This window comes from Boleophthalmus pectinirostris, unplaced genomic scaffold (assembly GCF_026225935.1).
Source record: "Boleophthalmus pectinirostris isolate CB_2022bp ecotype Guang Dong unplaced genomic scaffold, ASM2622593v1 HiC_scaffold_2, whole genome shotgun sequence".
Taxonomy (NCBI): domain Eukaryota; kingdom Metazoa; phylum Chordata; class Actinopteri; order Gobiiformes; family Gobiidae; genus Boleophthalmus; species Boleophthalmus pectinirostris.
The window spans coordinates 4474885-4500155 of record NW_026571152.1 but is presented as its reverse complement, the minus strand read 5'-3'; the positions used below and the strand labels follow the sequence as shown (position 1 = coordinate 4500155).

General features: G+C 41.1%; 1 protein-coding gene across 1 annotated transcript in view; it reads left to right on the top strand.

Annotated features, from left to right (window-relative positions):
- nuak1b (NUAK family, SNF1-like kinase, 1b) overlaps positions 1 to 21802 on the top strand; it is a 59930-nt gene extending 38128 nt beyond the window's left edge. Inside the window, 6 exon segments of the mRNA XM_020925348.2 lie at positions 1316 to 1467; positions 7513 to 7578; positions 7715 to 7834; positions 14310 to 14442; positions 14886 to 15520; positions 15522 to 21802. Coding sequence (XP_020781007.2) covers positions 1316 to 1467; positions 7513 to 7578; positions 7715 to 7834; positions 14310 to 14442; positions 14886 to 15520; positions 15522 to 15977 — 1562 coding nt within the window. The 3' untranslated portion in view covers positions 15978 to 21802.
- The last annotated feature ends 3469 nt before the right edge of the window (positions 21803 to 25271 follow it).

Here is a 25271-nt window from a genome sequence, read left to right as displayed (position 1 = left end):
ACTGGATCAGGACTAGACCAGGACTAGACCAGGACTGGATCAGGACTGGATCAGGACTAAACCAGGTCTTAACCAGGACTGAACCAGGTCTAAACCAGGACTAGAGCAGGACTGGATCAGGACTGGATCAGGACTGGACCGGGACTGGTACAGGACTGGTACAGGACTAGACCAGGACTAGACCAGGACTAGACCAGGACTAGAGCAGGACTAGACCAGGACTGGTACAGGACTAGACCAGGACCAGATCAGGACTAAACTAAGTCTAAACCAGGACTGAACCAAGACTAAACCAGGTCCAAACCAGGACTGGATCAGGACTAGACCAGGTCTAAACCAGGACTGGATCAGGACTGGACCAGGACAAGACCAGGACTGGATCAGGACTAAACTAAGGTCTAAACCAGGACTGGATCAGGACTAAACCAGGTCTAAACCAGGACTGAACCAGGACTAAACCAGGTCCAAACCAGGACTGGATCGGGACTAAACCAGGTCTAAACCAGGACTGGATCGGGACTAGACCAGGTCTAAACCAGGACTGGATCAGGACTAAACCAGGTCTAATCCAGGACTGGATCAGGACTGGACCAGAACTAGACCAGGACTGGTACAGGACTGGACGGGGATCTCGCGGGCACTAGATCGCCCCCGCCCCCCGATATGGAGGATATAGTCCAGTTAGTTATATTATTTCAGATGTTCCTTACCGCTTTCTGCTCCACATGTCATCCCGGCCGTCATCTTGAGAGAATCGCTCTCTTCTTGGGCCTCTTCGCGTTTCTGCAGATCGGTTTACATATAGTGCGACACGGGGCTGTATTAGAATTTGCCCCTAAAAAGCTCAAAACTGCTAATCAAAATTTCTACCACAGCCTCTATATTCAAGCCGGAAAGAGATAGAAAAGGTGCAATTACCACAACAAACACTGAGACGCAGATTCACCCTGGACTAGTATTACCACCGGACGTCTGTGTTTGGCTAAATATAGTAGGTCATTTGAGTCGTAATTTTTACTTTACAAATTACAGACATGGCACATTCACACGGGGTTAAGATCTCAGGAATCCTCCACAGTTATTACAATTCACCAAAGGTCCACAGGTAATACTAATCCTGTGCAAATATTGCTTAAGAAATATTTTTACAACATGCTGTGTAATTGTCTGTGTTCCAAGTATTTTGCTCTAAATTTGGATTTGTTTTTTCTGTGTTTTGTTTCGGTCAGTGTTTAAAAAGTCTGTCTGTGTGAAGAGTCTGGCGATGGTTAAGTACGGCAGATCTGATAAAAGCTCGTGTGTTGTTGTGTTGCAGTGTTTGAGAACAAGGACAAGATCGTGATCGTGATGGAGTACGCGAGTAAAGGAGAGCTGTACGACTACATCAGCGAGAGGAGGCGCCTCAGCGAGAGAGAGACGCGACACTTCTTCAGACAAATCGTCTCCGCTGTGCACCACTGCCACAAGGTAAGAACAGGACTGAACCAGGACTCAACCAGGACTAAAGCAGGACTCAACCAGGACTAAAGCAGGACTAACAGGACTAAAGCAGGACTAAACCGAGATTAAACCAGGACTAAAGCAAGACTGAACCAGGACTCAAGCAGGATTCAAATAGGATTCAACCAGGACTGAACTAGGACTACACCAGGACTAAACCAGGACTCAACCGGGGACTAAACCAGGACTAAATCAGGACTCAAACCAGGACTGAACCAGGACTACACCTGGACTAAACCAAGACTAAACCAGGATTGAACCAGGACTCGACCAGACTCGACCAGGACTAAACCAAGACTAAACCAGGACTGAACCAGGACTGAACCAGGACTGAACCAGGACTGAACTACCAGGACTGAAGCCAGGACTAACCAGGAACTAAACAGGACTGAGCCAGGACTCAACCAGGGGCTTGAACCAGGACTAAAGCAGGACTAAAGCAGGAATAAACCAAGATTAAACCAGGACTGAACCATGACTAAACCAGGACTGAAGCAGGACTGAAGCAGGACTGAGCCAGGACTAAACCAGGACTCAGCCAGGGGCTTGAACCAGGACTAAAGCAGGAATAAACCAAGATTAAACCAGGACTGAACCAGGACTAAACTAAGACTCAGTCAGGACTCAGCCAGGAATGAACCACGACTCAACCAGGACTCAACCAGGACAACACCGGGACTAAATCAGGACTAAACCAAGACTGAACTAGGACTACACCAGGACTCAACCAGGACTCAACCAAGACTAAACCAGAACTGAAGCAGGACTGAGCCAGGACTGAACCAGGACTCAACCAGGGGCTTGAACCAGGACTAAAGCAGGACTAAAGCAGGAATAAACCAAGATTAAACCAGGACTGAACCAGGACTGAACCATGACTAAACTAAGACCCAGGGCTGAACCAGGACTCAACCAGGACTAAAGTAGGACTGAACCAGTATTGAACTAGCACTGAACCAGGACTAAACCAGGACTAAACAAGCTCTGAACCAGGACTCCAGCAGCAGCCCCTCACAGCAGCTCCAAACAGCATCCAAAACGGTCTTGTCAGTTTTGAAGGAACTTGATGAAGTGTAGAATTGAAGTTGACATTTTAGAGTGCCCCTTTCTCTCTCTCTTTATCCATCCCTCTCTTTCCTGCACCCTCTTCTCTCTCTCCCTCTCTCTCTGTCTGTCCCTCTCTCCTCCTCCTCCTCCTCCTCCATCCCTCCGTCCCTCCGGTAACACTTGGAGGCTATGTCAGGACATCTATCACCATGTCGACAGATAGGAGCGGTTTGATACAGTGCGTGTTGGGAGCAGCGTAATCGGAGTCTAAGCCTGAATTAAATGAGCCTGGGTTTCGTCTCACTCAAAAACACATGCCTCCCCGTCGGGCCGTGCCAAGAACAGCAGACTGGGTAAAGACGGCCGTATCCACCGCCGCTATAGGCCGCTCTATTAGAGGGGCATGGTTAGTGTTACATAGGAATGCACTGGACTAGAAAACCAAGGCCGAGTATGTGGGAAGATTTTAGTCCAGAGGTTCTCAAAACGTTTTATTTAGAAATGAAAAAAAAAAATGAAAAAAATTGAAATGTGGGTTTTCGAGCAGCATATTGGAAAAATAAATTGGTCAATACTTGAAAAGCAGAAAACTGGAATAGAAGTATAAATAACATCAGTTTAGGACTACACCTGGACTAAACTGGATGTAGTAAATACCAAGGATAATCCAGGACTATACCAGGACTACACACGGACTAGACCAGGACTAGACCAAGACTACTCCAAGGTTAAACCAGGAGTACACAGGACTAGACCAAGACTACTCCAAGGTTAAACCAGGAGTACACAGGACTAAACCAAGAGTACACAAGACTACACTACTATCTAATAAAGGGACTAAATAAGGAGTTTACGAGATCTAAACCAAACCAGGACTACTATTAGTACTAGTAGTAGTAGGAGTAGGAGTAGGAGTAGCAGGAGTAGGAGTAGTAGTAGTAGTAGTAATAGTAGTAGTAGTAGTAGTAGTAGTAGTAGTAGTAGTAGTAGTAGTAGTAGTAGTAGTAGTAGTAGGTAGTAGTAGTGTAGTAGTGGTAGTAGTAGTAGTAGTAGTAGTAGTGGTAGTGGTAGTAGTAGTAGTGGTAGTGGTAGTTGGTAGTGGTAGTGGTAGTAGTAGTAGTAGTAGTAGTAGTAGCCTAGCCTATATTTGTAGTACATCAGACCAAACCAAGAGTAGTAGTAGTAGTAGTAGGTAGTAGTAGGTAGTAGTTAGTAGGAGTAGTAGTAGTAGTAGTAGTAGGTAGTAATAGTAGTAGTAGGTAGTAGTAGGTAGTAGATAGTAGTTAGCAGTTAGTAGTTGTAGTAGTAGTAGTAGTTGTTGTAGTAGTAGTAGTAGTAGTAGTAGTAGGTAGTAATAGTAGTAGTAGGTAGTAGTAGGTAGTAGATAGTAGTTAGCAGTTAGTAGTTGTAGTAGTAGTAGTAGTTGTTGTTGTAGTAGTAGTAGTAGTAGTAGCTGTTGTAGTAGCAGGAGTAGTAGGAGTAGGAGGAGGAAGAGGAGGAGTAATAGGAGATAGGAGTAGGAGTGGTAGTAGTAGTCATAGTATTAGTAGGAGCAGGAGTAGTAGTAGTAGTAATAGGAGTAGTAGTAGTAGTAATAGGAGTAGTAGGAGTAGTAGTAGGAGTAGTATGAGTAGTAATAGTAGCAGGAGTAGTAATAGTAGCAGGAGTAGTAGGAGTAGTAGTAGTAAACAAGAAAAGTAGTGAACACGGTGAGTCGTCCAGCGCAGACAGAAGCACATGAGCACAGAGTCATGGATCTGTGAAGCACGTCCACAGAGTCTCGTTCGTGTCATTAGAAGATCATCAGTGTCACGAGCCGCACGACCGTCTGGAATAAAACAAAAAACAAAAAAAACTGTTCACTCCGGTCAAATGTGCTGCTCCAGGAGTTTAGCAGCTGGAGAAAGGCCTGATGTCATAGAGAGATACAGAGATAGAGAGATGGAGGGAGAGAGAGAAGGAGTGATACTGTCTACAGAGAGAGCGATAAAGAGGGTGGAGATAGAAAAAGTCAAAGGGAGGCGTCGGGAGAGAGACGGCGAGGGAAGGGTGCAGAGAGATGGAGAGGGAGAGACGGGAGGAGAGGGAGAGTGAGGGTGGGGGGCCAAACAGTAAAGTCAAAATGAATCATAGTTACAATCACAGTGTGGTGTGGGTGGGGCTGTGTGAATCACCGACACAAACACATGTGCGGATGTGTGTGTGTGTGTGTGTGTGTGTGTGTACGGCTCCAGCCCGACACAGAGACCCCGCTCCCAGCGCCGCACTCGCACCCACACCCACGAGAGCACAACCACATCGAAAAGCATCATGTGTCGTGTCGTATATTTGCAACTACTGACATTTCAAACTCAATTCTGTTGCTCATGAAACACATTTCAACAACACATGTCAATAATCTTTTCTGCTTTTCTTTTCTTTTCACAATGCACTTTCATTTTCGTCACTTTTTGTTACTAGTTCTGATATCCAAAACGACTCAAGTTCCAGTTTGTCTTTTTCCAGTATTGAGTCTTCTCCAAATGAGTACTTTGTTTCTGTACAAATCTTTTTTATTTATTAGAATCTAGATGAATGAAATTGCCGGTTTATTTCCAAACACATTAAAACAATGTCATTATTTTTCTCTTCATTTTAAAGATTAAAGCAGTGAAAAGCAGAACTGTAACGTGTGACGTGAGAAATGAAGGACTAAAGCAGGACTGAACCAGGACTAAAGCAGGACTAAAGCAGGACTGAACCAGGACTAAACCAGGACTAACCCAGACTAACCCAGACTAAACCAGGACTAAACCAGGACTGAAGCAGGACTAAACCAGGACTGAAGCAAGACTAAACCAGGACTAAACCAGGACTAAACCAGGACTAAACCAGGACTAACCCAGACTAAAACAGGACTAAAACAGGACTAAACTAGGACTGAACCAGGACTGAACCAGGACTGAACCAGGACTAAACCTGGACTAAACCTGGACTAAACCTGGACTAAACCCAGGACTAAACCTGGACTAAACCCACTACTAAACCTTGACTAAACCAGAACTAAACCTGGACTAAACCCAGGACTGAACCAGGACTAAACCAGGACTAACCCAGACTAAAACAGGACTAAAACAGGACTAAACTAGGACTAAACTAGGACTAAACCTGGACTAAACCTGGACTAAACCTGGACTAAACCTGGACTAAACCCAGGACTAAACCAGAACTAAACCTGGACTAAACCCAGGACTGAACCAGGACTAAACCAGTACCAAACCAAGACTAAACCAGGACTAACCCAGACTAAAGCAGGACTAAACCCAGACTAAACTAGGACTGAACCTGGACTAAACCTGGACTAAACCTGGACTAAACCTGGACTAAACCTAGACTAAACCCAGGACTAAACCAGGACTAAACCAAGACTAAACCCAGAATAAACCAGGAATAAACCAAGAATAAACAAGGTCTAAACCAGGACTAAACCCAGACTAATCCAAGACTACTAGTAGTAGTAGTAGTAGTAGTAGTAGTAGTAGTAGTAGTAGTAGTAGTAGTAGTAGTAGCAGTAGTAGTAGTAGTAGTAGTAGCTTAAACCAGGACTAAACCAGGACTAAACCAGGACTAAACCAGGACTAAAGCAAGACCTAAACTCAGTCTGTAACTCATCTTCAACGGCACTAACTCTGAACTAATTAAAAAAAGCAGGAAAAAGAGGAGGTTTTGACATAGCACACTTTGAGAAAGACTTGGGCTCAGAGTTTGGTGTACATTTAGTGGAACATAAATCATTAAAACAGTAATTACAGGCTCATCTTTATGACGCATGAATCTGGAGGATTACACCAGATGTCACGCAGGGAACCAAGACAGACCGGGACTAAAATAGGATCAACAGATTGCAGTGATTTCCTACGGGAGTTTAGTACGACTCGTGGCATCATAAATCAGTCTACAACACGGTGCTGATTTTTTGAATGATGTGTTAATAGACAGAGCAAAACCAAAACTGGACCGAACCAGGACAAAACCAGGACTAAATGTGATCGAACCCAGAACGAGACAACAACTGACTGAGGGCTCACTAAAAGTCGAATATTCAAGAACAGAATGTGGAACTAAACCAGGTCTAAACCAGAGACTAAACCAGGCCGAAACCAGGACTAAACCCAGACTAGACCAAGATTAAACCAGGTCTAAACCAGGTCTAAACCAGAGACTAAACCAGGACTAAACCAGGACTAAACCAAGACTAAACCAGGACTGAACCAGGACTGAACCAGGACCAGACCAGGACTAAACCAGAGATTAAACCAGATCTAAACCAGAGACTAAACAAAGACTAAACCAGGTCTAAACCAGACACTGAACCAAGGCTAAACCAGGACTAAACCAGGACTAAACAAAGACTAAACCAGAGACTAAACAAAGACTAAACCAGGACTAAACCGGAGACTAAACCAGAGACTAAACAAAGACTAAACCAGGACTAAACCAGGACTAAACCAGAGACTAAACCAGAGACTAAACAAAGACTAAACCAGAGACTAAACAAAGATTAAACCAGGACTAAACCAGGACTAAACCAGGACTAAACCAGGACTAAACCAGGTCTAAACCAGAGACTAAACAAGACTAAACCAGGACTAAACCAGAGACTAAACCAGGCCTAAACCAGGACTAAACCAGGACTAAACCAAGACTAAATCTGGACTAAACCAGGTCTAAACCAGGACTAAACCACATCTAAACCAGAGACTAAACCAGGACTAAACCAAGACTAAACCTGGACTAAACCAGGTCTAAACCAGAGACTAAACCAGAGACTAAACCAAGACTAAACCAGGTCTAAATCAAGCTGAAAACAGGACTGAACTAGTTGTCTGACAAGCCAGTCCCTCCTACCCTAGACTGCATAATTTAGTAGACTTTTTGGACTAAATAAAGTCTAAACCAAGACTAATCAATGATGATCGTTTTCAGAATGGGGTGGTGCACAGAGATCTGAAACTGGAAAATGTGCTACTGGATGAAAACTGTAATATCAAGGTAAGATTTAGAATACATCTCCTCCGTACCGTATATTCACTGTCCCTCTTCTGTCTCGCCGTCTCTTCCTCTCTTGTCTCAAAATGTCAGACTCCTTCATTTCATGGACCAATAAATAAATGCACTTTTTTTCCAGATTGCTGATTTTGGGCTGTCCAACCTCTACCATAAGGACAAGTTACTGCAGACGTTCTGTGGCAGCCCGCTCTACGCCTCACCTGAGATTGTGAATGGAAGACCGTATCGAGGCCCAGAGGTGACAATCTTTTACAGAATACTAATCAATATGGAAGTACTTCTCAAACTGCAGTACTGGGAACATGAGCGGTACACAGGCGTCTTACAATAGTGTGGTCAATGGGGGTCGATCAAGTTTTGTTACATGTTTAGAGAAGATTATTAAACACTGCTGTGTTATTTAAGTTACCTCCCTTTTAGTCCCGACTTGGCCCATTTGTAGGTCTGGTTTGGTCCAGATTTTGTTCTGGATTATGCCAATTGAGGTCTCTGGTTTAGTCCCAGTTTCGTCCTGGGTAACACCTCATTGAATCCTGATTTACTTCTGTTCATTTGTTTTGTTTTGTCATTTGTTGAGTCCTGGTTTAGTTCTAGTTTAATCCTTCATTGAGTCCTGGTATAGATCTAATTTATTCTTTTGTTGAGTCCTGGTTTAGATCTACTTTAGTCCTTTGTTGAGTCCTGGTTTAAATCTAGTTTAGTCTGGTTTAGATCTAGTTTAGTCCTTCATTGAGTCCTGGTTTAGATCCTTTTTTGAGTCCTGGTTTAGTTCTAGTTTAGTTCTTTGTTGAGTCCTGGTTTAGTTCTAGTTTAGTCTTTTGTTGAGTCCTGGTTTAGTTCTAGTTTAGTCTTTGTTGAGTCCTGGTTTAGTTCGAGTTTAGTCCTTTGTTGAGTCCTGGTTTAGATCTAGTTTAGTCTTTGTTGAGTCCTGTTTAGTTCAAGTTTAGTTCTTTGTTTGAGTCCTGGTTTAGTTCTAGTTTAGTCCTTTGTTGAGTCCTGGTTTAGTTCTAGTTTAGTCTTTTGTTGAGTCCTGGTTTAGTTCTAGTTTAGTCTTTGTTGAGTCCTGGTTTAGATCTAGTTTAGTCTTTTGTTGAGTCCTGGTTTAGTTCTAGTTTAGTCTTTTGTTGAGTCCTGGTTTAGTTCTAGTTTAGTCTTTTGTTGAGTCCTGGTTTAGATCTAGTTTAGTCTTTTGTTGAGTCCTGGTTTAGTTCTAGTTTAGTCCTTTGTTGAGTCCTGGTTTAGATCTAGTTTAGTCTTTGTTGAGTCCTGGTTTAGTTCGAGTTTAGTCCTTTGTTGAGTCCTGGTTTAGTTCTAGTTTAGTCTTTTGTTGAGTCCTGGTTTAGTTCGAGTTTAGTTCTTTGTTGAGTCCTGGTTTAGTTCTAGTTTAGTCCTTTGTTGAGTCCTGGTTTAGTTCTAGTTTAGTTCTTTGTTGAGTCCTGGTTTAGTTCTAGTTTAGTCTTTTGTTGAGTCCTGGTTTAGTTCTAGTTTAGTCTTTTGTTGAGTCCTGGTTTAGATCTAGTTTAGTCTTTTGTTGAGTCCTGGTTTAGTTCTAGTTTAGTCCGTTTGTAAGTCCTGGTTTAGATCTTTAGTTTGCCTAGTGTTTGTTGTCCTGGAATAGCCTTGCACAAATCTTGCTGATTTATTCTCCGTTATTTTTATCCCATTGAAGCGAGTTCTTGGAAAGCCAAATATTTTCCAGTCATTACCTTAACCCTTGTTGTGAAAACTTTGAAAATCACTACTGTATTATATAATAGCCCATTCATAAAATCTCTGATGGACTTTTTTTCTAGTCTAATCTTAGGTTTAATTTCGGTTTCTTTGATGGGATTAGCTGAAGGGAGTCCATTCTTGTGACTATACAACCGAGCAGTTTATGACATATCTTACTTCAAATGCCTGGCAACTTTGAAGTAAACTACTCAAGGATAGTTGTGCTTCTTTTAAGTCTTTAGGAATGAACTCCAGAACCACATAATGGTACTTGAGGTCTTCGCAAGTAACCAACGGAATAGTTTTGGTAAAATAAAAACTCCTCTATCTTCCCAAAAAGGCATTGCTTCTCCGGTATTTCCCCAACTTCTGGGCGTAGTCACCAAAGAAAACGCAAGTGACACAAAAACATAGTTGCGCAGCGAAATGCCTGATTTTGTACACTCAAATCCCAAGCATTCAATTTAGCATAAATCACTGTAATTTTCTCCCGCGTGCTAAAAGGAGAAGCAGCCCAGATCCCGATCTCTATCAAAATTACAGAAGTGAGTTTGGGTGAGGCCGCAAAATTACAGCAAACATCTGCGACGAAAATAGAACAAGGGACAAAACAATGGAGTCTGGCCCATGGGAACAGGGACGGGGACACGCTGCAGTATTCTCAGTACGGACCCAGGAGGAAGTACACTCTCCCTAATGAGCTCCTATCTGATTTTCCCTTCCGATGCAGTCTCACTAATCAAATACAAGGCAGTGCTCTGAGGCGGTGGTTCTCAAACTGTGGTGCGGGTGCATGGCAGTGGTACATGGTCAATGATGAACAATAGGAAGTAGTTCCTTTAATTACCATGACGTCTTTTACTACATTTGTATCCAGGCTGTTGGAAAACTTTCTGGAATATCTGTGTCTATGTGATATTTTCAGTATCAACTTTTGACTCAACTTTTAGTTCTGTTTTGGACCTGGTCTAGTCGTGTTTTGGACCTGGTCTAGTTCTGTTTTGGACCTGGTCTAGTTCTGTTTTGGACCTGTTCTAGTCGTGTTTTGGACCTGGTCTAGTTCTGTTTTGGACCTGTTCTAGTCGTGTTTTGGACCTGGTCTAGTTCTGTTTTGGACCTGTTCTAGTCGTGTTTTGGACCTGGTCTAGTTCTGTTTTGGACCTGGTCTAGTTCTGTTTTGGACCTGGTCTAGTTCTGTTTTGGACCTGGTCTAGTTCTGTTTTGGACCTGGTCTAGTCATGTTTTGGACCTGCTAGTCCCTGGTTTAAACCTTGTGGTACATGGAAAGTCTATTTGCTCTTCATTTGAAAAGTTTGAGATGGACTACTCTGAAGTATTTCATTGACTGTAAGATTAATTTGTGGGAAAAAAAAAAAGTTTTAAGTGGAGTAGCTCTTTAGTCTTTGAACATATATTGTTTAAATAAATCAGTTTCAAATGTCACACAGAGCAGTAGGACTGGGTATGATTAAGAAGTTGCCAATACGATACATACCTCCATACAGTGCACTTTTGGTTTGATACAATATATTTCGCATCAATTCAATATGGTTCAATAAAAAAAAAAAGCCTATATCATGGATGTGACACTAAAAGTCTTTGTTAAATTACTTCTTGTCTAAAGTTCATATGAAACACAAATATTTTAATCATCAAAACTGAAAATGTCAAAAGTGTCGCATAAACGAGTTTCCTTCCTCTGAACAAAACTGTTGCTGTAACAAAATTATTTAGTAAAATATATAAAAAATTACTGTTGGTGATAAATAGATACAACAGTCCATGATATCGATACTGTATCATCACATTAAACAATACAATATATCGATATTTCAATATTTTTGCACACTCCTAATCCAGACCATTGGAAAACTTTCTTGAAATATATTTGTGTCTATGTGATATTTTCAGTATCAACTTTTGGCACTAGTTCTAGTCCTTCTTTTGGACCTAGTTGGAGATGGACTACTATTAAGTATTTCTTAACTGTAAGACTGTAAGTTTATTTTGTAGAATTTTTTTTTTTTAAACGTTTTAAGTGGAGATGGTAGCTCATTAGTCTTTGAACATATATTGTGGAAATAAGTAATGTAATAAGTAAAGTCATAAGAAAAATCCCAAATCTGTTAAAATTTTCACACAGAGCAGTGTCGTTCTTAGCCAGGCTCAATTTCATTTCTCTCTAGCAACTAGGTCAGGAATCAGAATACACTAGACAATTTACAAGAACCATGGAAGCTGTAGACCGCGCACCGACCAATCAGTGAAGAGCCAGACACTCTGTTTTGGCAACAATTCCCAAGATCGAGGATTTAAAGCTGGAACAAAGAGAATGTTTGGTGAATTTTATCAAAGGGTAAGACGTTATTGTCCTTCTTCCTATGGGATTTGGCGCATTACATATGTCACGACCAAATAACAGTGATTGGTTAAATGAAAAAAGTACCCGCCTACTGTTGGGTGAACTAATTCTAATGCTGCGAGGCCAGACGGTTTCTACGAAGTGAAACCGGCTGATGAATCAGGCTGTGTCATTGTATCTTTCACTAAGAAACTTCACCCTTATTATCCACTTGTCAATGGAAGGGCATCTTGCATAAAATACTATCCAACTGGTTTGCTTGGTGACCATAAATAAATAAATACATATTGTAACCATTGCAGGATAGAGCCCGTGCGTTGTTAGAGTTCTGTGCTTTCCAAAAAGTTTCAAATGCTCTTCCTTATTTTGCCATTAGACTACTTCTGCCTGTCTTGGTATACAGTCCTTGTAGTCTAAATCTATTAGTTTTAAAGTATGTTTAGCAGTATAGCATAGCAACAGCATTCCTTCAGCCGTCTCCTGTCTCATATCTGCACATGCACATTTAAAGGGCACCCGCTAATCACTGAATGTCATCTCGACCGGGATCTGGGGCCTGTACCCAGTCATTAGCCCACTCCCACACTGTCCCCTGTGGTTATCTCGCAGGGCCCAGACACACACCACCTCTTATGCAACAGCCTACTTAGGAAGCCACATTGCATTCGTTTGGTGGTCGAAAAGTCCTAGTTTCTGCATGAAGGAGCAAAGAGGGAGAGAGGATTGCTGCTCGTATGGAAACAGGCGATTTCCCACCAGACTTCTGTCATTTGTCATTAGTTGTCAAGGTAACATAAGGCAGTGACTAATTCCTGAACTCGAAAGCTTATCAAACGCATAACAGGCTGAAGTGAGGCAGAGATAGAGCAGTAATAAAGCTTATGTAAGAGCGCTGAAGTTGTTTTTGCCGCTCTATTTTTGTAACGTTGTCCGCTGCAAGACCCAGTGCCTGTGTATGCGGGAGGGCATCTGACATAAAATCCATACTAAAGTACAATCAATTCTTGGGAAATGTTAACAGTTGTTGTGTAAGAGTGAATGATCGTCTGCTGAGGGGAACTGGTCAGCATTTACTCCAATGGAAATGTGGTGGTTTGGTGAGAGTGTATTTAGTTTACTCCATGGGTACTTTTCCCTGCACTGCAAACCAGAGTGACTTGCAAAGGGATGAAACAATGCAAAATGAAAAAAGAAACAAAACAAAAGCAAGAACATGTATTATGTAATGCAGCTGGACTTATTGAACTTGAACTAGCATGAAAACGTGAGTATTTTAACCCTTCCAGACCGCCGGACATGTTTTACATAATCGTGCATAACTTAACTTGCACTGTGTGATGACGTAGGGAAAACGAGTGTCCAGTAGGAACTTTGTTTTCCGTCAAACTCATGCACTCCATCCATTTTGATTGGCCCAAACTTTGCCAAAGAGTGTAGTGAGTCAAAACGGGCGATGCTCTGAGCATCTGTGCCATGGATCTATTAAAATACCTGGAGGGTGTTGGTGTTTGTATCTGCCTCCAGTTGACGTAGTGACTCACTGGAGCTTCAGCGGAAAAAATCCCATGGGCCGAGACAAGATTTTTCTCATAGAGGCAATGTAATCACAAACTGCTCATGTTCATCTGACAGGGACCTACAACTTTCTAAAATGTCAGATTTGTTGGCGATTTTTACCTCTTTTTAGATGATAAACTTTTTCTAAGTTTAAAATCCTTCAGTTGTCTTAAAAAAAACACTGTATAATCGTTAACTCCGGCTCCGCTCTGCTCTGCTCTAGCTCCTCTCACTCTGATTGGTCAAATCGGTCACATGATACATGAGCCGGGTTGCGTGCATTGGCATGTGCCCGCAAGAGAAAAGAGCATGCTCGGTCGGCCCACAGCCACCGGAAGTACCTCACTGGGCTAAAGGTGAATCTGGGATCATGCACCATTGAGCTCGACCCATTGACTTGAATGGGCGACTGTTTTGGAACCTGGGGGCTTGGTCTGTGTTTGTAACAACTGAAAAAGCTGCACTAAGTGCAGTTATTTCTCAGATAAATTTACAATTACACATCTTTGTCTGCGTAATTGCTGCGTACTTTTTATTTGAAAGGTTAATTTCACTCAAGATGTACAAATCCTAATGTAATATACATCATGGAAATGTAGAAGTGATGTGGCTCTGTGTCCTGGACCTGACACCAGCTGTTTCCACGACTGACACCAGGAAAGTCATGGGACCATTGCACTTTTTTGTTTGTTTGTTTGTTTTTTGTTTTGGGGCAATAAGTATATTTTGAGTTTACTTACAGACTTCATATTTTGCTCTTTTGTAGCTAAGGCCCTAAATTAAGCATATTTTAATGTCCAAAAAGTTGTTTATACATGTTTTCTGTGTGTTTGAGTGTGAATTTTATATTGCTTATTTTTATTTTATTTAATATTTTTTGTATTTCTGGTCCTATAGCTTTTATTATAGCCACATGACACAACTACAGCAGCAAATTGTACTGAAAAATAGGATGCATAACATTAGGGGGTAAAAGGGGGAGTTTTTATAGCAACATTAAGAAAATCATTCAGGCGAGGACAAATGTACTAAAATTGCCTTTAGATCTGGAAGGTTTAACCGTGTCTTCTCATGTCTCCAGGTGGACAGCTGGGCTCTGGGGGTGCTGCTGTACACTCTGGTCTATGGGACGATGCCTTTTGATGGAGGAGACCACAAGAACCTCATTCGCCAGATCAGCAACGGAGAGTACAAAGAGCCCACCCAGTCCTCAGGTAAAGCAGAGTTTAACCTTTCTGTACAACTGAGTGCGATCGACGCTGCTGTCATTAAAGGTGCGCTGTAACTGTTAAAGTGGATGGTCCAACAACTGTTTTTCTCTGTGGAAATGTTAGTGCTTTGGCTGCAATGTTTCACAATATGGCATTAAACCTATATATCCCATTTGCAGACATTCTTATTGCTCACAGTTGCCTTCAAAAACATATACTCTTACTGTGTGGGGGGTTGGCTCTCCACAGATCTAACCTGTAACTTGCCTTTGCTTGTCTCCATGGAGATAGATCAATTTAATGCCATTCTGTGTAACATTCCAAACTAAGCAATAACATCTCCATGGAAAAAAAGCAGCTGGCAGACTCTCCACGAGAAACGTTGCCTAGTGCATGATGGAAGTACAAACTTGTAGAATATCGTGTACCGTCTTGTGTGTGTTCAGATGCCCGTGGGCTGATTCGCTGGATGCTGATGGTGAACCCTGAGCGCAGAGCCACAGTGGAGGACATCGCTAACCACTGGTGGGTCAACTGGGGCTGGAAGAACAGCGTCTGTGACTGCGACACCCAGCGAGATCACGGAGGCTCACCCATGCTCGCCCGCTTCATCGACTGGCAAAACCGCACTGAACCCAGGGGCGCCACCACCAAGCCCGCCCCCGCTATACCCCTACGCCAACGCCCCAAGAAATCCAAGAAGGAGAATGTAGAAACGGGACAGTCCCACGGTGGAGCAGAGGATAAACCGGGGCTTAAAAGGCCAAAGGGGATCCTGAAGACGAGGGTGACCGAAGAGCAGCAAAGCGTGAACTTGGATGATGTGGATTTGGGTCAGACCGCACTGCCGCAACAAGCCGAAGGAGGGGACGAGGTTTCAAGTCCAGACAAAGATGACGAGGAACCAACACTAGGAGGGGGCTCGCCTGCCAAAATGGTGCCCTCAATGCCAAAGAAGGGCATTTTAAAGAACAACCAACAACGGGAATCAGGGTACTACTCATCTCCAGAGCGTAGCGAGTCCTCTGAGCTGCTAGGAGGCGCCAGTATGTCCGTAATGGCCACATCTCCGCCAAAAAGAGCGAATGGGAAGGAAGGGGATCTTGAAGCGAAACGGGAAGTATTCGACGTACAGCGGGTTACCATCGGGAGCGGCCGCGGTGGTCAGCGCTTTAGCCGATCAAGCGAGCTCAACTGACGCAGGATTGTCGCGAAGCCAGAGTCGGCCCTCCAGTATCGTAGGGGAGGATAGCGTCCTCTCCCTGTCCCCCACCTCTCTTAGCGGGGCAGAGTGGCATTCGTCAACCCCTCACTGCCATCCCAACATCAGAGCGTGCGTATCGGCCGAAAACCTCCTCCAACTCGCCAATTTTAAGGGTTTCCAGGCCGCCCCACCGCTACAGGGTCCCAAAATAAGCCGAAGTGCCAAGACCAAAGGCTCGCCAGGGGACAACGGCAGCTTCTCTTTGCTGGGAGACCTGGAGGATATGACTCAGGTTTATCAGCAAGCCCTAGACATCAGCAACAACCTCACATAGAGACATTATAAAGACTGGGTGGCAGAGATAACATAGAATTATGATGGGCATATGTGTGTTTACTAAGAGAATGGCATTAACGACCAGTGCGTTACTGGGATACACCTATTTTGGGAAGTTTTCCAAATGTGGATAAAGAGGAACAGTGCAGCTTAAGTGTTTTGAAGTTCGTTTTTTGCTCCTTAAATCTACTCACACACTAGCTTTTCCCAGTTCGCCAACAAAATCATCCAAGGAATCCAAGAGCTGAACTTTGAAATTTTAACAATTGTGGTTTACTGCAACGTTTAGCTGGTGGTCTTATGAAAAATTAAAACCAGAGAGCAGAGAAACCAGCAAAGTTGCATTGTTTTTGTGCATGTCAACACTGTAGATCAGTCAACAGCTCATCAAATTCCAAGATTAACTAAAGACATCGATACAAGTTGCATTGTTCCTCTTAAAACCATTGACGGGAAACAATATGGAAACACACATTTGAACAAACCAGATTTTTAGGATTTTGTGAACGCGAGAGGAAACCGCTTCCTCGTGCTCGGCCCACCCATAGACTTTGCTGTTTTCGCCATGTTTACATTTTCTGCAAGAAGGCAAGTTTAGATCCACAAACTTAGCAACTGGTAGTGCGCCGCCCAAAATCTTGAGTTTACAAAAGCACCTTAAAAAAAAACTCACTAAGAGCACACACACATTACGCTTTTGTGATCTTTACTTCAACAAAAACCAGGGTCTTGTTCCAAAAATATCTGACTTTTGCTGATTATTTATTATTAAAGTTTTGTAGCTTTTAATTGTTAGGTTAAGTGCTAAACTGGAGGGCGACTGGCTTTTAGGCTACTGGAAGCTGGAATTGACATATATAATAACTTTTCTCTATATATTCTCATTTTAACTATAACTAAGTCTGCAGATGTAACATGCGGCTATATTAGTATCATTATAAAAGTGTAGTCCTATGTAAAATATAAGGGGATATATAGGAAGTGCCTTTTTATTCATACAAATTCAATTATGTATGTCATTTCCAAGCTGAAGCCAGGACGCCCCCAGTGTTTTTGATTATGTTTTATGAATGTGGAAGCCAACCCAGGACCTTTTAGCGCGCGGACAGCGATAGCTTTACACATCAGGGGTCAAAGTTTAAACAGTTCTCATTAAGTTTTCTGCTCTACTTTTACTTTGTCATGTTAAAGTTATTTGGTTTGAACATGTTTTAAGAGGAGTAGCCTACTAATAACCTCGCAGACACATTCTCAAAGTCGTGGAATGCTCCCGGCATTTAACCTTGCACGTTTTCAAGGCGATACCTGATAACGCAAACGCCATTGATATTTTATCGGCTTTTTATTCGTGCCAAAGATATGTTGTGTCTTATAAGTTCATGTTTGACCCAAGGCGAGGAAGAGAAGCCAAAATACTTCCTTTAGTAGGTCAAGCGTTAGTTTAAATGAGTATTTGTTTTTTTAAAAATGGTATAGGTGACAAACACTAGCGCTTTGCCATTTTTGTTTTTTATAAGTTCATGTTTGACCCAAATTGTGGAAGAGAAACCAAAATATCTGCTTTAATAGGTCAAACGTTACGTCAAATGAATATTCGTTTTAAAAAATGGTATAGCGACAAACACAAGCACTTTGCCATTTTTTGTTTTTTATAGTTAATGTTTGACCTAAATTTAAGAAGAGAAGCCAAAATATCTGCTTTAGTAGGTCAAACGTTACTTCAAATTAATATTCGTTTAAAAAAAAATGGTATAGGTGACAAACATAAGTGCTTTGCCATTTTTTGATTTTCATAAGTTAACGCTTGACCCAAGTTGAAGAAGAGAAGCCAAAATACTTGCTTTAGTAGGTCAAGTGTTACTTCAAATGAATATTTGTTTTAAAAAAAAAAAATAATGGTATAGGTGACAAAGTTACACAAGGTCTTTGCCATTTTTTTGTTTTTTATAAGTTAATGTTTGATCCAAATTGGGGAGGAGAAACCAAAATATCTGCTTTAGTAGGTCAAGTAGTTCACATGAATATGTGTTTTTAAAAATGGTATATAGAAGCAATTTGCCATTTTCAGTTTTGATGCAATGAAATTAAAACTAAAACTGTAACATATAAACCACATAAACTGTCCAAATCTTTTTTTTTTTTAAACCAAAATATATGTAGCATAGACATGGGAAGAGTAGCCAAAAAGTAACGTCACTGCAGATATAAACTGAAACTGCATTGTGCTCAGAGGCTGCACAGTTTTGCAAAAGTGTTCTAGTCTAGTAACTTAACGTGCACCACCTTTGCTGAAATGCCACATGAGGTTGCTGGTTTAAAGTGTGCTGCTGATGACCAGGCACATTCCTCTGGCTTGCTGTGTAGATTTTATCACTGAGGTGCAGGTGGTGGTGGTGGTGGTGCTGGTGCGTGTAGCTGTGCCCTCCAGCTGTGTATGTGAGTCCATTATACCATTCAAGCACCATTAGTCAGCTATTGTTTTCATTAGAGTGTGAGAGAGAGAGAGAGTAGAGTTTTAGCAGTACTGCAAAGAAAGCACCTAAATGAGATTAATTGACTTGGTATTCACAATTTCAATAAGTATTTTTAGTTGGCTGACCTAGATTCATGAGCACACATTGAGAAAACAGCGTTAGAAAATTGTTCTGGTTAAAATGATTCAAAAGGAGCTTAAAACGTCTAGAATATGCAAGTTATTTTATCTTACGTTGCTTTTTCTTTGCCGTGTAGAAGGTTCACAGTGTGTAAATAATATAGAAGGACGCAATGGATTGTGCAGAGATAAGAAGGAACTTTGTGAGCGTTTTGAAAGAATCGTAATGTAGAGTAGTAAGAGTTTAGTAAGTGACATGAGGGAAGGCGGAAGGTTTTTGTTTTTTACCAAAGAATTGATCAGGAAGTGAAGTGTTTTGGAGTTTTGAGACTTGAATTGGGAAACATCCACGAGAACATAGCGTACGATATATCCAAAAATAATAAAGTGTTGCAGAATATTAGAATTATTTGCAGCCTGTATTGTTCCAGCTTTAAAGTATGTAGCGATATCAAGTCAAGACTAAACTAGAACTAAAAGCCCTAAAGCAGAATTTTACCAAATCTAAAGTGGGAATACGCCAATTCCAAAAACTGTTTTGAGTAATAGTGTATCTTTTGTTGTCATGTTTTCAGATGTTATAGTTAAACTAGCTGTAAAGTACAACTAAACACTGTTGGGCAAGTTACTTTAAAACTGTAATGTGTTATTTATGACTTACGACTATTGCAGTACTTTTAAGTTACTCTGAACAAAGTAACTGCGAAGATGCTGAACTTTTGCGCCGTATATGGACTGAACCAGGATTAAACCAGGTCTAAACCAGAGCTGAACCAGGACTGAACCAGGACTGAACCAGGACAAAACCAGGTCTAAACCAAGACTAAACCAGGACTGAACTGTGGACTGAACCAGGACTAAACCAGGACTAATCCAAAACTGAACCAGAACTAAACCAGGTCTAAACCAGGTATAAACCAGGTCTAAACCAAGACTAAATCAGGACCAAACCAGGACTAATCTTGGACTAGAACTTGGAAACTAGGACCGCCCCAGAGAGAACCCCCTCAGCTGTGTTTAGCTCCATGGACGTTCTGCGTCGGTCCTTTCGCTCCCGATCAGGGTCTACACGGGTGCGTCTCCGGCGTTTCACTGCTGCTGATATTGCGGTGATTTTAGCGAATTTGTATGAAGAGAAACAAAAAACTCACCACTTCAATCCAGGTTAAAAAAGCTTTGTAACGTGCGTTACTGACATTTGTACCGAGTCAAATATTACCACTTTTTTCTCTGTAATGCTGAACATTACTGCGTTACAGCAAAAAGCAATGAATTACAGTAATTTGTTACTTTTATCACATGTTACTCCCAACACTGCAACTAAATCAGCTCTATATATACTTGTACTAAACATGGACAACCCATTACTTAAAGCAGGACTAGAAATTGGCAAAAGCAGCTCTTAACATGAACTAAACCACCATCTAAGTCTACACTGGGTCTAAAGCAAGTCTAAAGCAGGACATAAAGTTTCAGAAATAGTGCACATGACTTATTGTAGGCTCCCCGCCGTTTGAAACCCCCTGAGAATCCCTCCGGGCAGAGAACGACATGATTTGAGCGTTATCTGTAGGACATTGTTTTACTTTGTCTCCAGCCCGAGATGCCAGAGGCTGTTTGTACAGCTTGCAGGGTCATTCCAGTGTCCGCGTCTTGGCCCGGACATTTTTGCGTTACAAATTTCATCAGGAGTTGAAATATGGGACAAGACTCGGTGACATCATCAAAAATACCAAATAACACAGAAAACCAATGACCCCCTAGTGAATACTGTTGAATGTTTGAACCAATGGGAATCCTCCGTGTGTTCGAAAAGGTCCTGGGTTCCAAAAAAACGTATTATAACTTTGCATTTTATTGCCAATTTTTATTTTGTATTGCATTTTATTGTCAACTGGATTTACAGTGAGAAAATTATACTATGTTAGTATTTTGTTCTATTATGCTTCTGTTTTTGATTTTACAAAATATAAGAAACGTATTGCTTTATGTTATGGCAGAAAAGAACTTCCTTGCTTGAAGTCTCAGACGAAATGAATTTTGTTTTGGTACATCTCTTGTCTTGGTTAACAGTTAAACGCCAGGAGTGGGTAGAGCTGGCACTTCAAAATACTCTTACTTCAAAATAACATTGTTCACCTGTAAATGTACAAAGGAAGGAACTGTTAAAGAGGCACTGTGTAACCTTTTTGGTGGAGGGCGTCCCACATGTTTTGCTCAATAGAAATGCTGTTACTTTGCCTGGAATGTTCCACAGTATGGCATTAAACTTCTCTGTCACATTGCAATAACAAGTTTGTGGAACATTCTCAACAGAACCTCTGCCAGAAAAGTGAAACAGAGCCTTAAAATATATTTTTTTAGATTTGACAAAACACAAATGAGCAAATTGGGGCTATTTTTGACAGTTAGGGAAACATTTCTACCTTTTCTTAATGTGTCACAATAGAAAACTTGTGAAACCGAACAACTAGAACATAGTGTGTAAAAGTAATGTACTAAAAATACAACCATCTGTACTTCAGATCTATTTGTTTAATTTCACGCCAGCTCCTCACTACCCACTTCTGAGGCTGCTGAGTCACGTCTCTATCTATGTAGGTCAGTGTAACATTTCCAAAGCTAAACTCTGACTGATTAAAAACAATATTTAATTTGTCCAATGACCTTCGTACCAAGACATGAGCGCTCCACCGACAGAAAGGAAAGAAAAACATCTGCCCAAACTGGAATTATTGGTGCATATCTGTTCGCATAAGGCCTAATCATAGGAAGACTTGACTGGATTTTGGTATGACAGTAATAATAATATTAAGTAGTAGTATTATGATGTTATTTAAGTGTTATTTTGGGTAAGGCTCATTATTGGCTTTTACTGCGAGTTTTTGAATGGGATTCTGGACTGCCAAGGTAGAAGTTGTGGTTGTGCCTTCGGTATCTTTTTTACAATGAAATGTACTATTACATTGTGTTTTATACGTGTATTTATTGGTGATCAAGCCATTTTGAAATTGTTGCATAAGAACTTTTGGCCAATATGTAAGAAAAACTGTAAAACGCTAAATGCCATTCTTGTTGTGAACAAAGTGGTATCATCTCATTGTAAGGACACGTGTGTTATGAAATCAGTAAGATTTTCTCAAAACTGTAAAAAAAATGTCTTAATTCAAACATTTGGGGATATTTCTACTCAACAAAAAGCCTCTGTACTGTATCAACTCAAATAAACAAGTGGAAAATGTTAACACTCGTCTGTCTGTTCTTTTAATGCAAGTCATAAACTCCTGGGACCCGAAGAAAAAAAAAAATTGTTATATATACAGTGTTGGGAAGGTGACTTTTAAAATGTATTCCCCTACAGATTACAGATTACATACCCCAAAATGTAGTTTGTAACATAATCCTTTAAATTTACTTAAAGTGAGTAACATAATCTGAATACTTTGGATTACTTGATTTGCTGTAGAGAAGCAAAGACTCGGACATCGTGACATAAGATGTTTTGTCTGTTAAAAGAAAATAAAAAGCCCAGACTTTACTGAACCGTATAAAAAATATTATTGATAGAAGACGAGGAGACACGTCCATGCAGCAGGATTTAGTCCTGTTTTAGTCCTGGTTTAGTCCTGGTTTAGATGTGGGTTTTAGACCTGATTTAGACCTGGATTAGATCTCGTTTAGATCTAGTTTAGAACTGCTTTTAGTCCTGTTTTAGTCCTGGTTTTAGAACTGGTTTAGATATTTTTTAGATCTAGTTTAGACCTGCTTTTAGTCCTGTTTTAGTCCTGGTTTAGACCTGGTTTTAGTCCTGGTTTTAGACCTGGTTTTAGTCCTGGTTGAGATCTAGTTTAGACCTGGTTTAGTTTCCGGGAATGAGTGGAATTACCGAAAAAAAAAAAAAAGGATATAGCTCAAAATGTGAAAACAGGAAAATACCGCCGTGTAATCCATTTAGTTCAACAAAGTAACTGTAATCCAACTACCACTCACTGAAACTCACTCAGAATTTGTACTCTAATTACGTAACTCCATTACATGTAATCTGTTACTCCCCAACACTGTACATATATATCTATATCTATATTTGGAGGTAAATGAACACCTTAGTATTTAGATTTTGTTCATTTTATGTTTATTTATAATTTTGAAACATCCTGTGTAATGGACGCCGGGGACACTCACTTCTACAGTCACCTCAATTTTTTTTAGACTCCCCTTTAATTTCTTAATTTTTGTAATCATATTGCAGCTACAAACTCGCTCCGGCTGAGTTCATTTTGTATCCTGGACATGGTAGTACGCCTATAATCCCCCAGCCCTATTTAGGCACAGAAACCTAGTCCCCCCATTAAGAGGAAGATCTCAAAACACTTAAAAGATCAACTGATTAACTCAATGTTCACTATAAAGGACAAAAATGAATGGGCTCAGGAGGATAAACTGAACCGTGAGTGAGGAGAATGTTTCAAAATGAACTGTTTGCTCCGCCCACATGTATTGTTTCTACTTATTTCTCATTTAACAGTGTCACTGATTGGATAAAACTGTTCCACAATAAGGCTTTAAGGTCATTTACACGTCATTACCACTCAGAAATACCTTAAAAACATGTTTTTGTACTGTGAGCGAGGTGATCTATCCACAGAAATGGTTATACTTATGTTTAATGCCCCACAGTGGAACATATCAGATAAACCAGTGACATCTAGACAAGCAGGTGATAGATTCATTCATTTACTAATACATGTACAATTGTCCTATTGTGAATTCCACACTATTCAGTCACACCAACATTAGACGAGCCTGGTGCACAAAAACAGGCTGTACATTTTGAAATGAAAATGAGCTGTAGATACAACATAATGAATACATTAAATATAAAAAGTAAGTCACCAAAGTCTGAGAATCAAAGACGTTTCATTTTTTATGAATCTAATGAAATCCTGAGTTGTATTGTTTTCGTGGCTCTCACAGTTCAGAAAGTCCCAGCTCTGAGTAGCTGACCACATTTCCACATGAAGCCTTTTCTTAATTGGACAATAGTCACATTGGTTTCCATTCACGCATGACACAGCACAAACTCTGCTCCACCAGCTCCATCAAGCTCCACCAGAGTCCACCAGCTCCATCAAGCTCCACCAGAGTCCACCAGCTCCATCAAGCTCCACCAGAGTCCACCAGCTCCATCAAGCTCCACCAGAGTCCACCAGCTCCATCAAGCTCCACCAGAGTCCACCAGCTCGCTTCATCAAACTTTACTGACAGAATGACTGATTCATATAAAACATGATCAGGTGATGTGGGAAACTGCTGCTGACATAATGTTTTATACAGAGTACAGGTGAGTGGCCAGTAGAGAAGTACTGCTACTCACCATGTTTCCCATGTCTTCAAATAGTCACAGTGGCTTAAGACCAACACCTTTACTTTACTTTAAAGGTGCACTGTGTAACTTTCTGCTGCTTGTCTGCCACTTGCTTGTTTCCACGGCAAAGTTATTACTTTGCCTTCAGTCTTCCACATTACAACATTAAATTTGCATTTATTTAATTGCTGCTGTTTAAACAGCTAAAAATCCTGTTCCTTCTGTGAGCGATACAACAACACATGTACAATAGTCCTGATGAAGCAGACTCTTCACTGTAGATCCTGCACCTCTACCTACAGACAGAGAATCAAACTCCCATCCAATAAACCTACACCCTGATATAAATACACCTACAGCTCCATGGTTTCCCACTGAAAAGTTCACTTTGTCCAACTGAATTCAGCTGGAGAGAACCAGTCCTGCTACAGATATAACATGTATACACACAGTATGTATGTATGTATGTATGTATGTATGTATGTATGTATGTATATATACACACAGTATGTATGTATGTATGTATGTATGTATGTATGTATGTATACTAGACATATAGTCTGTATGTATGTATACACACTGTGTGTGCACATGCCAGAGTTAGTCCAGTGGTCACTTCTCATGTGTGGTCCCTGCAGGTCAGGACAACAGACAACATTTAACTCTGTACAGTAACAACAGTAACTCTGTACAGTAAACCCTTAACAACATTCAAGTTTAAAACCTGAGTCAGTGATCACAGAGCGACATCCTCTTCATCTGACGCTTCATCTGTGACACTGACAGCTCCTACCTCCAACAGAACCTTGAGCTCAGGAGTCACCAACCACAAAGAAAATGCAAAGAGCTTCTCAGTTTGGCAGCATAGGAAAGCCTCAGATAGGAAACACTTAGATACTATAAAAGATAAAAACAGATCCATTCACGAGTGCATAAAAATGAAACATTAAAAATGTAGTTCAAATTTAAGTCATTCAGCACAATGTGTATAATTCAGAATTCCTGTGGTGGTCTATTTGGAAAGGGGGTGGAGATACTGGGAGCTCCTGAGCTCCAGGTTGGAGACACCTGCTCCACCTGTTCCACTTTAATGCCATACAGTGAAACATTTCATGCACACAATAACATCTCCATGGAGACAGCAGGTGCACCATAAAGTGCCACAGTACACGTTTAATCAACCGTGCAACAACAACAATGAACGAGACACAAGTGAACATGTGTTGAGTAAAAGAGTTATCCCATAAAAGGCTGCAGTGCTTCTGCAGTGCTCCTGCCGCACACACACTTGTGTGAAAGGGCCTCTTTTCCATATTAAGCTGAATGAGTTTGTG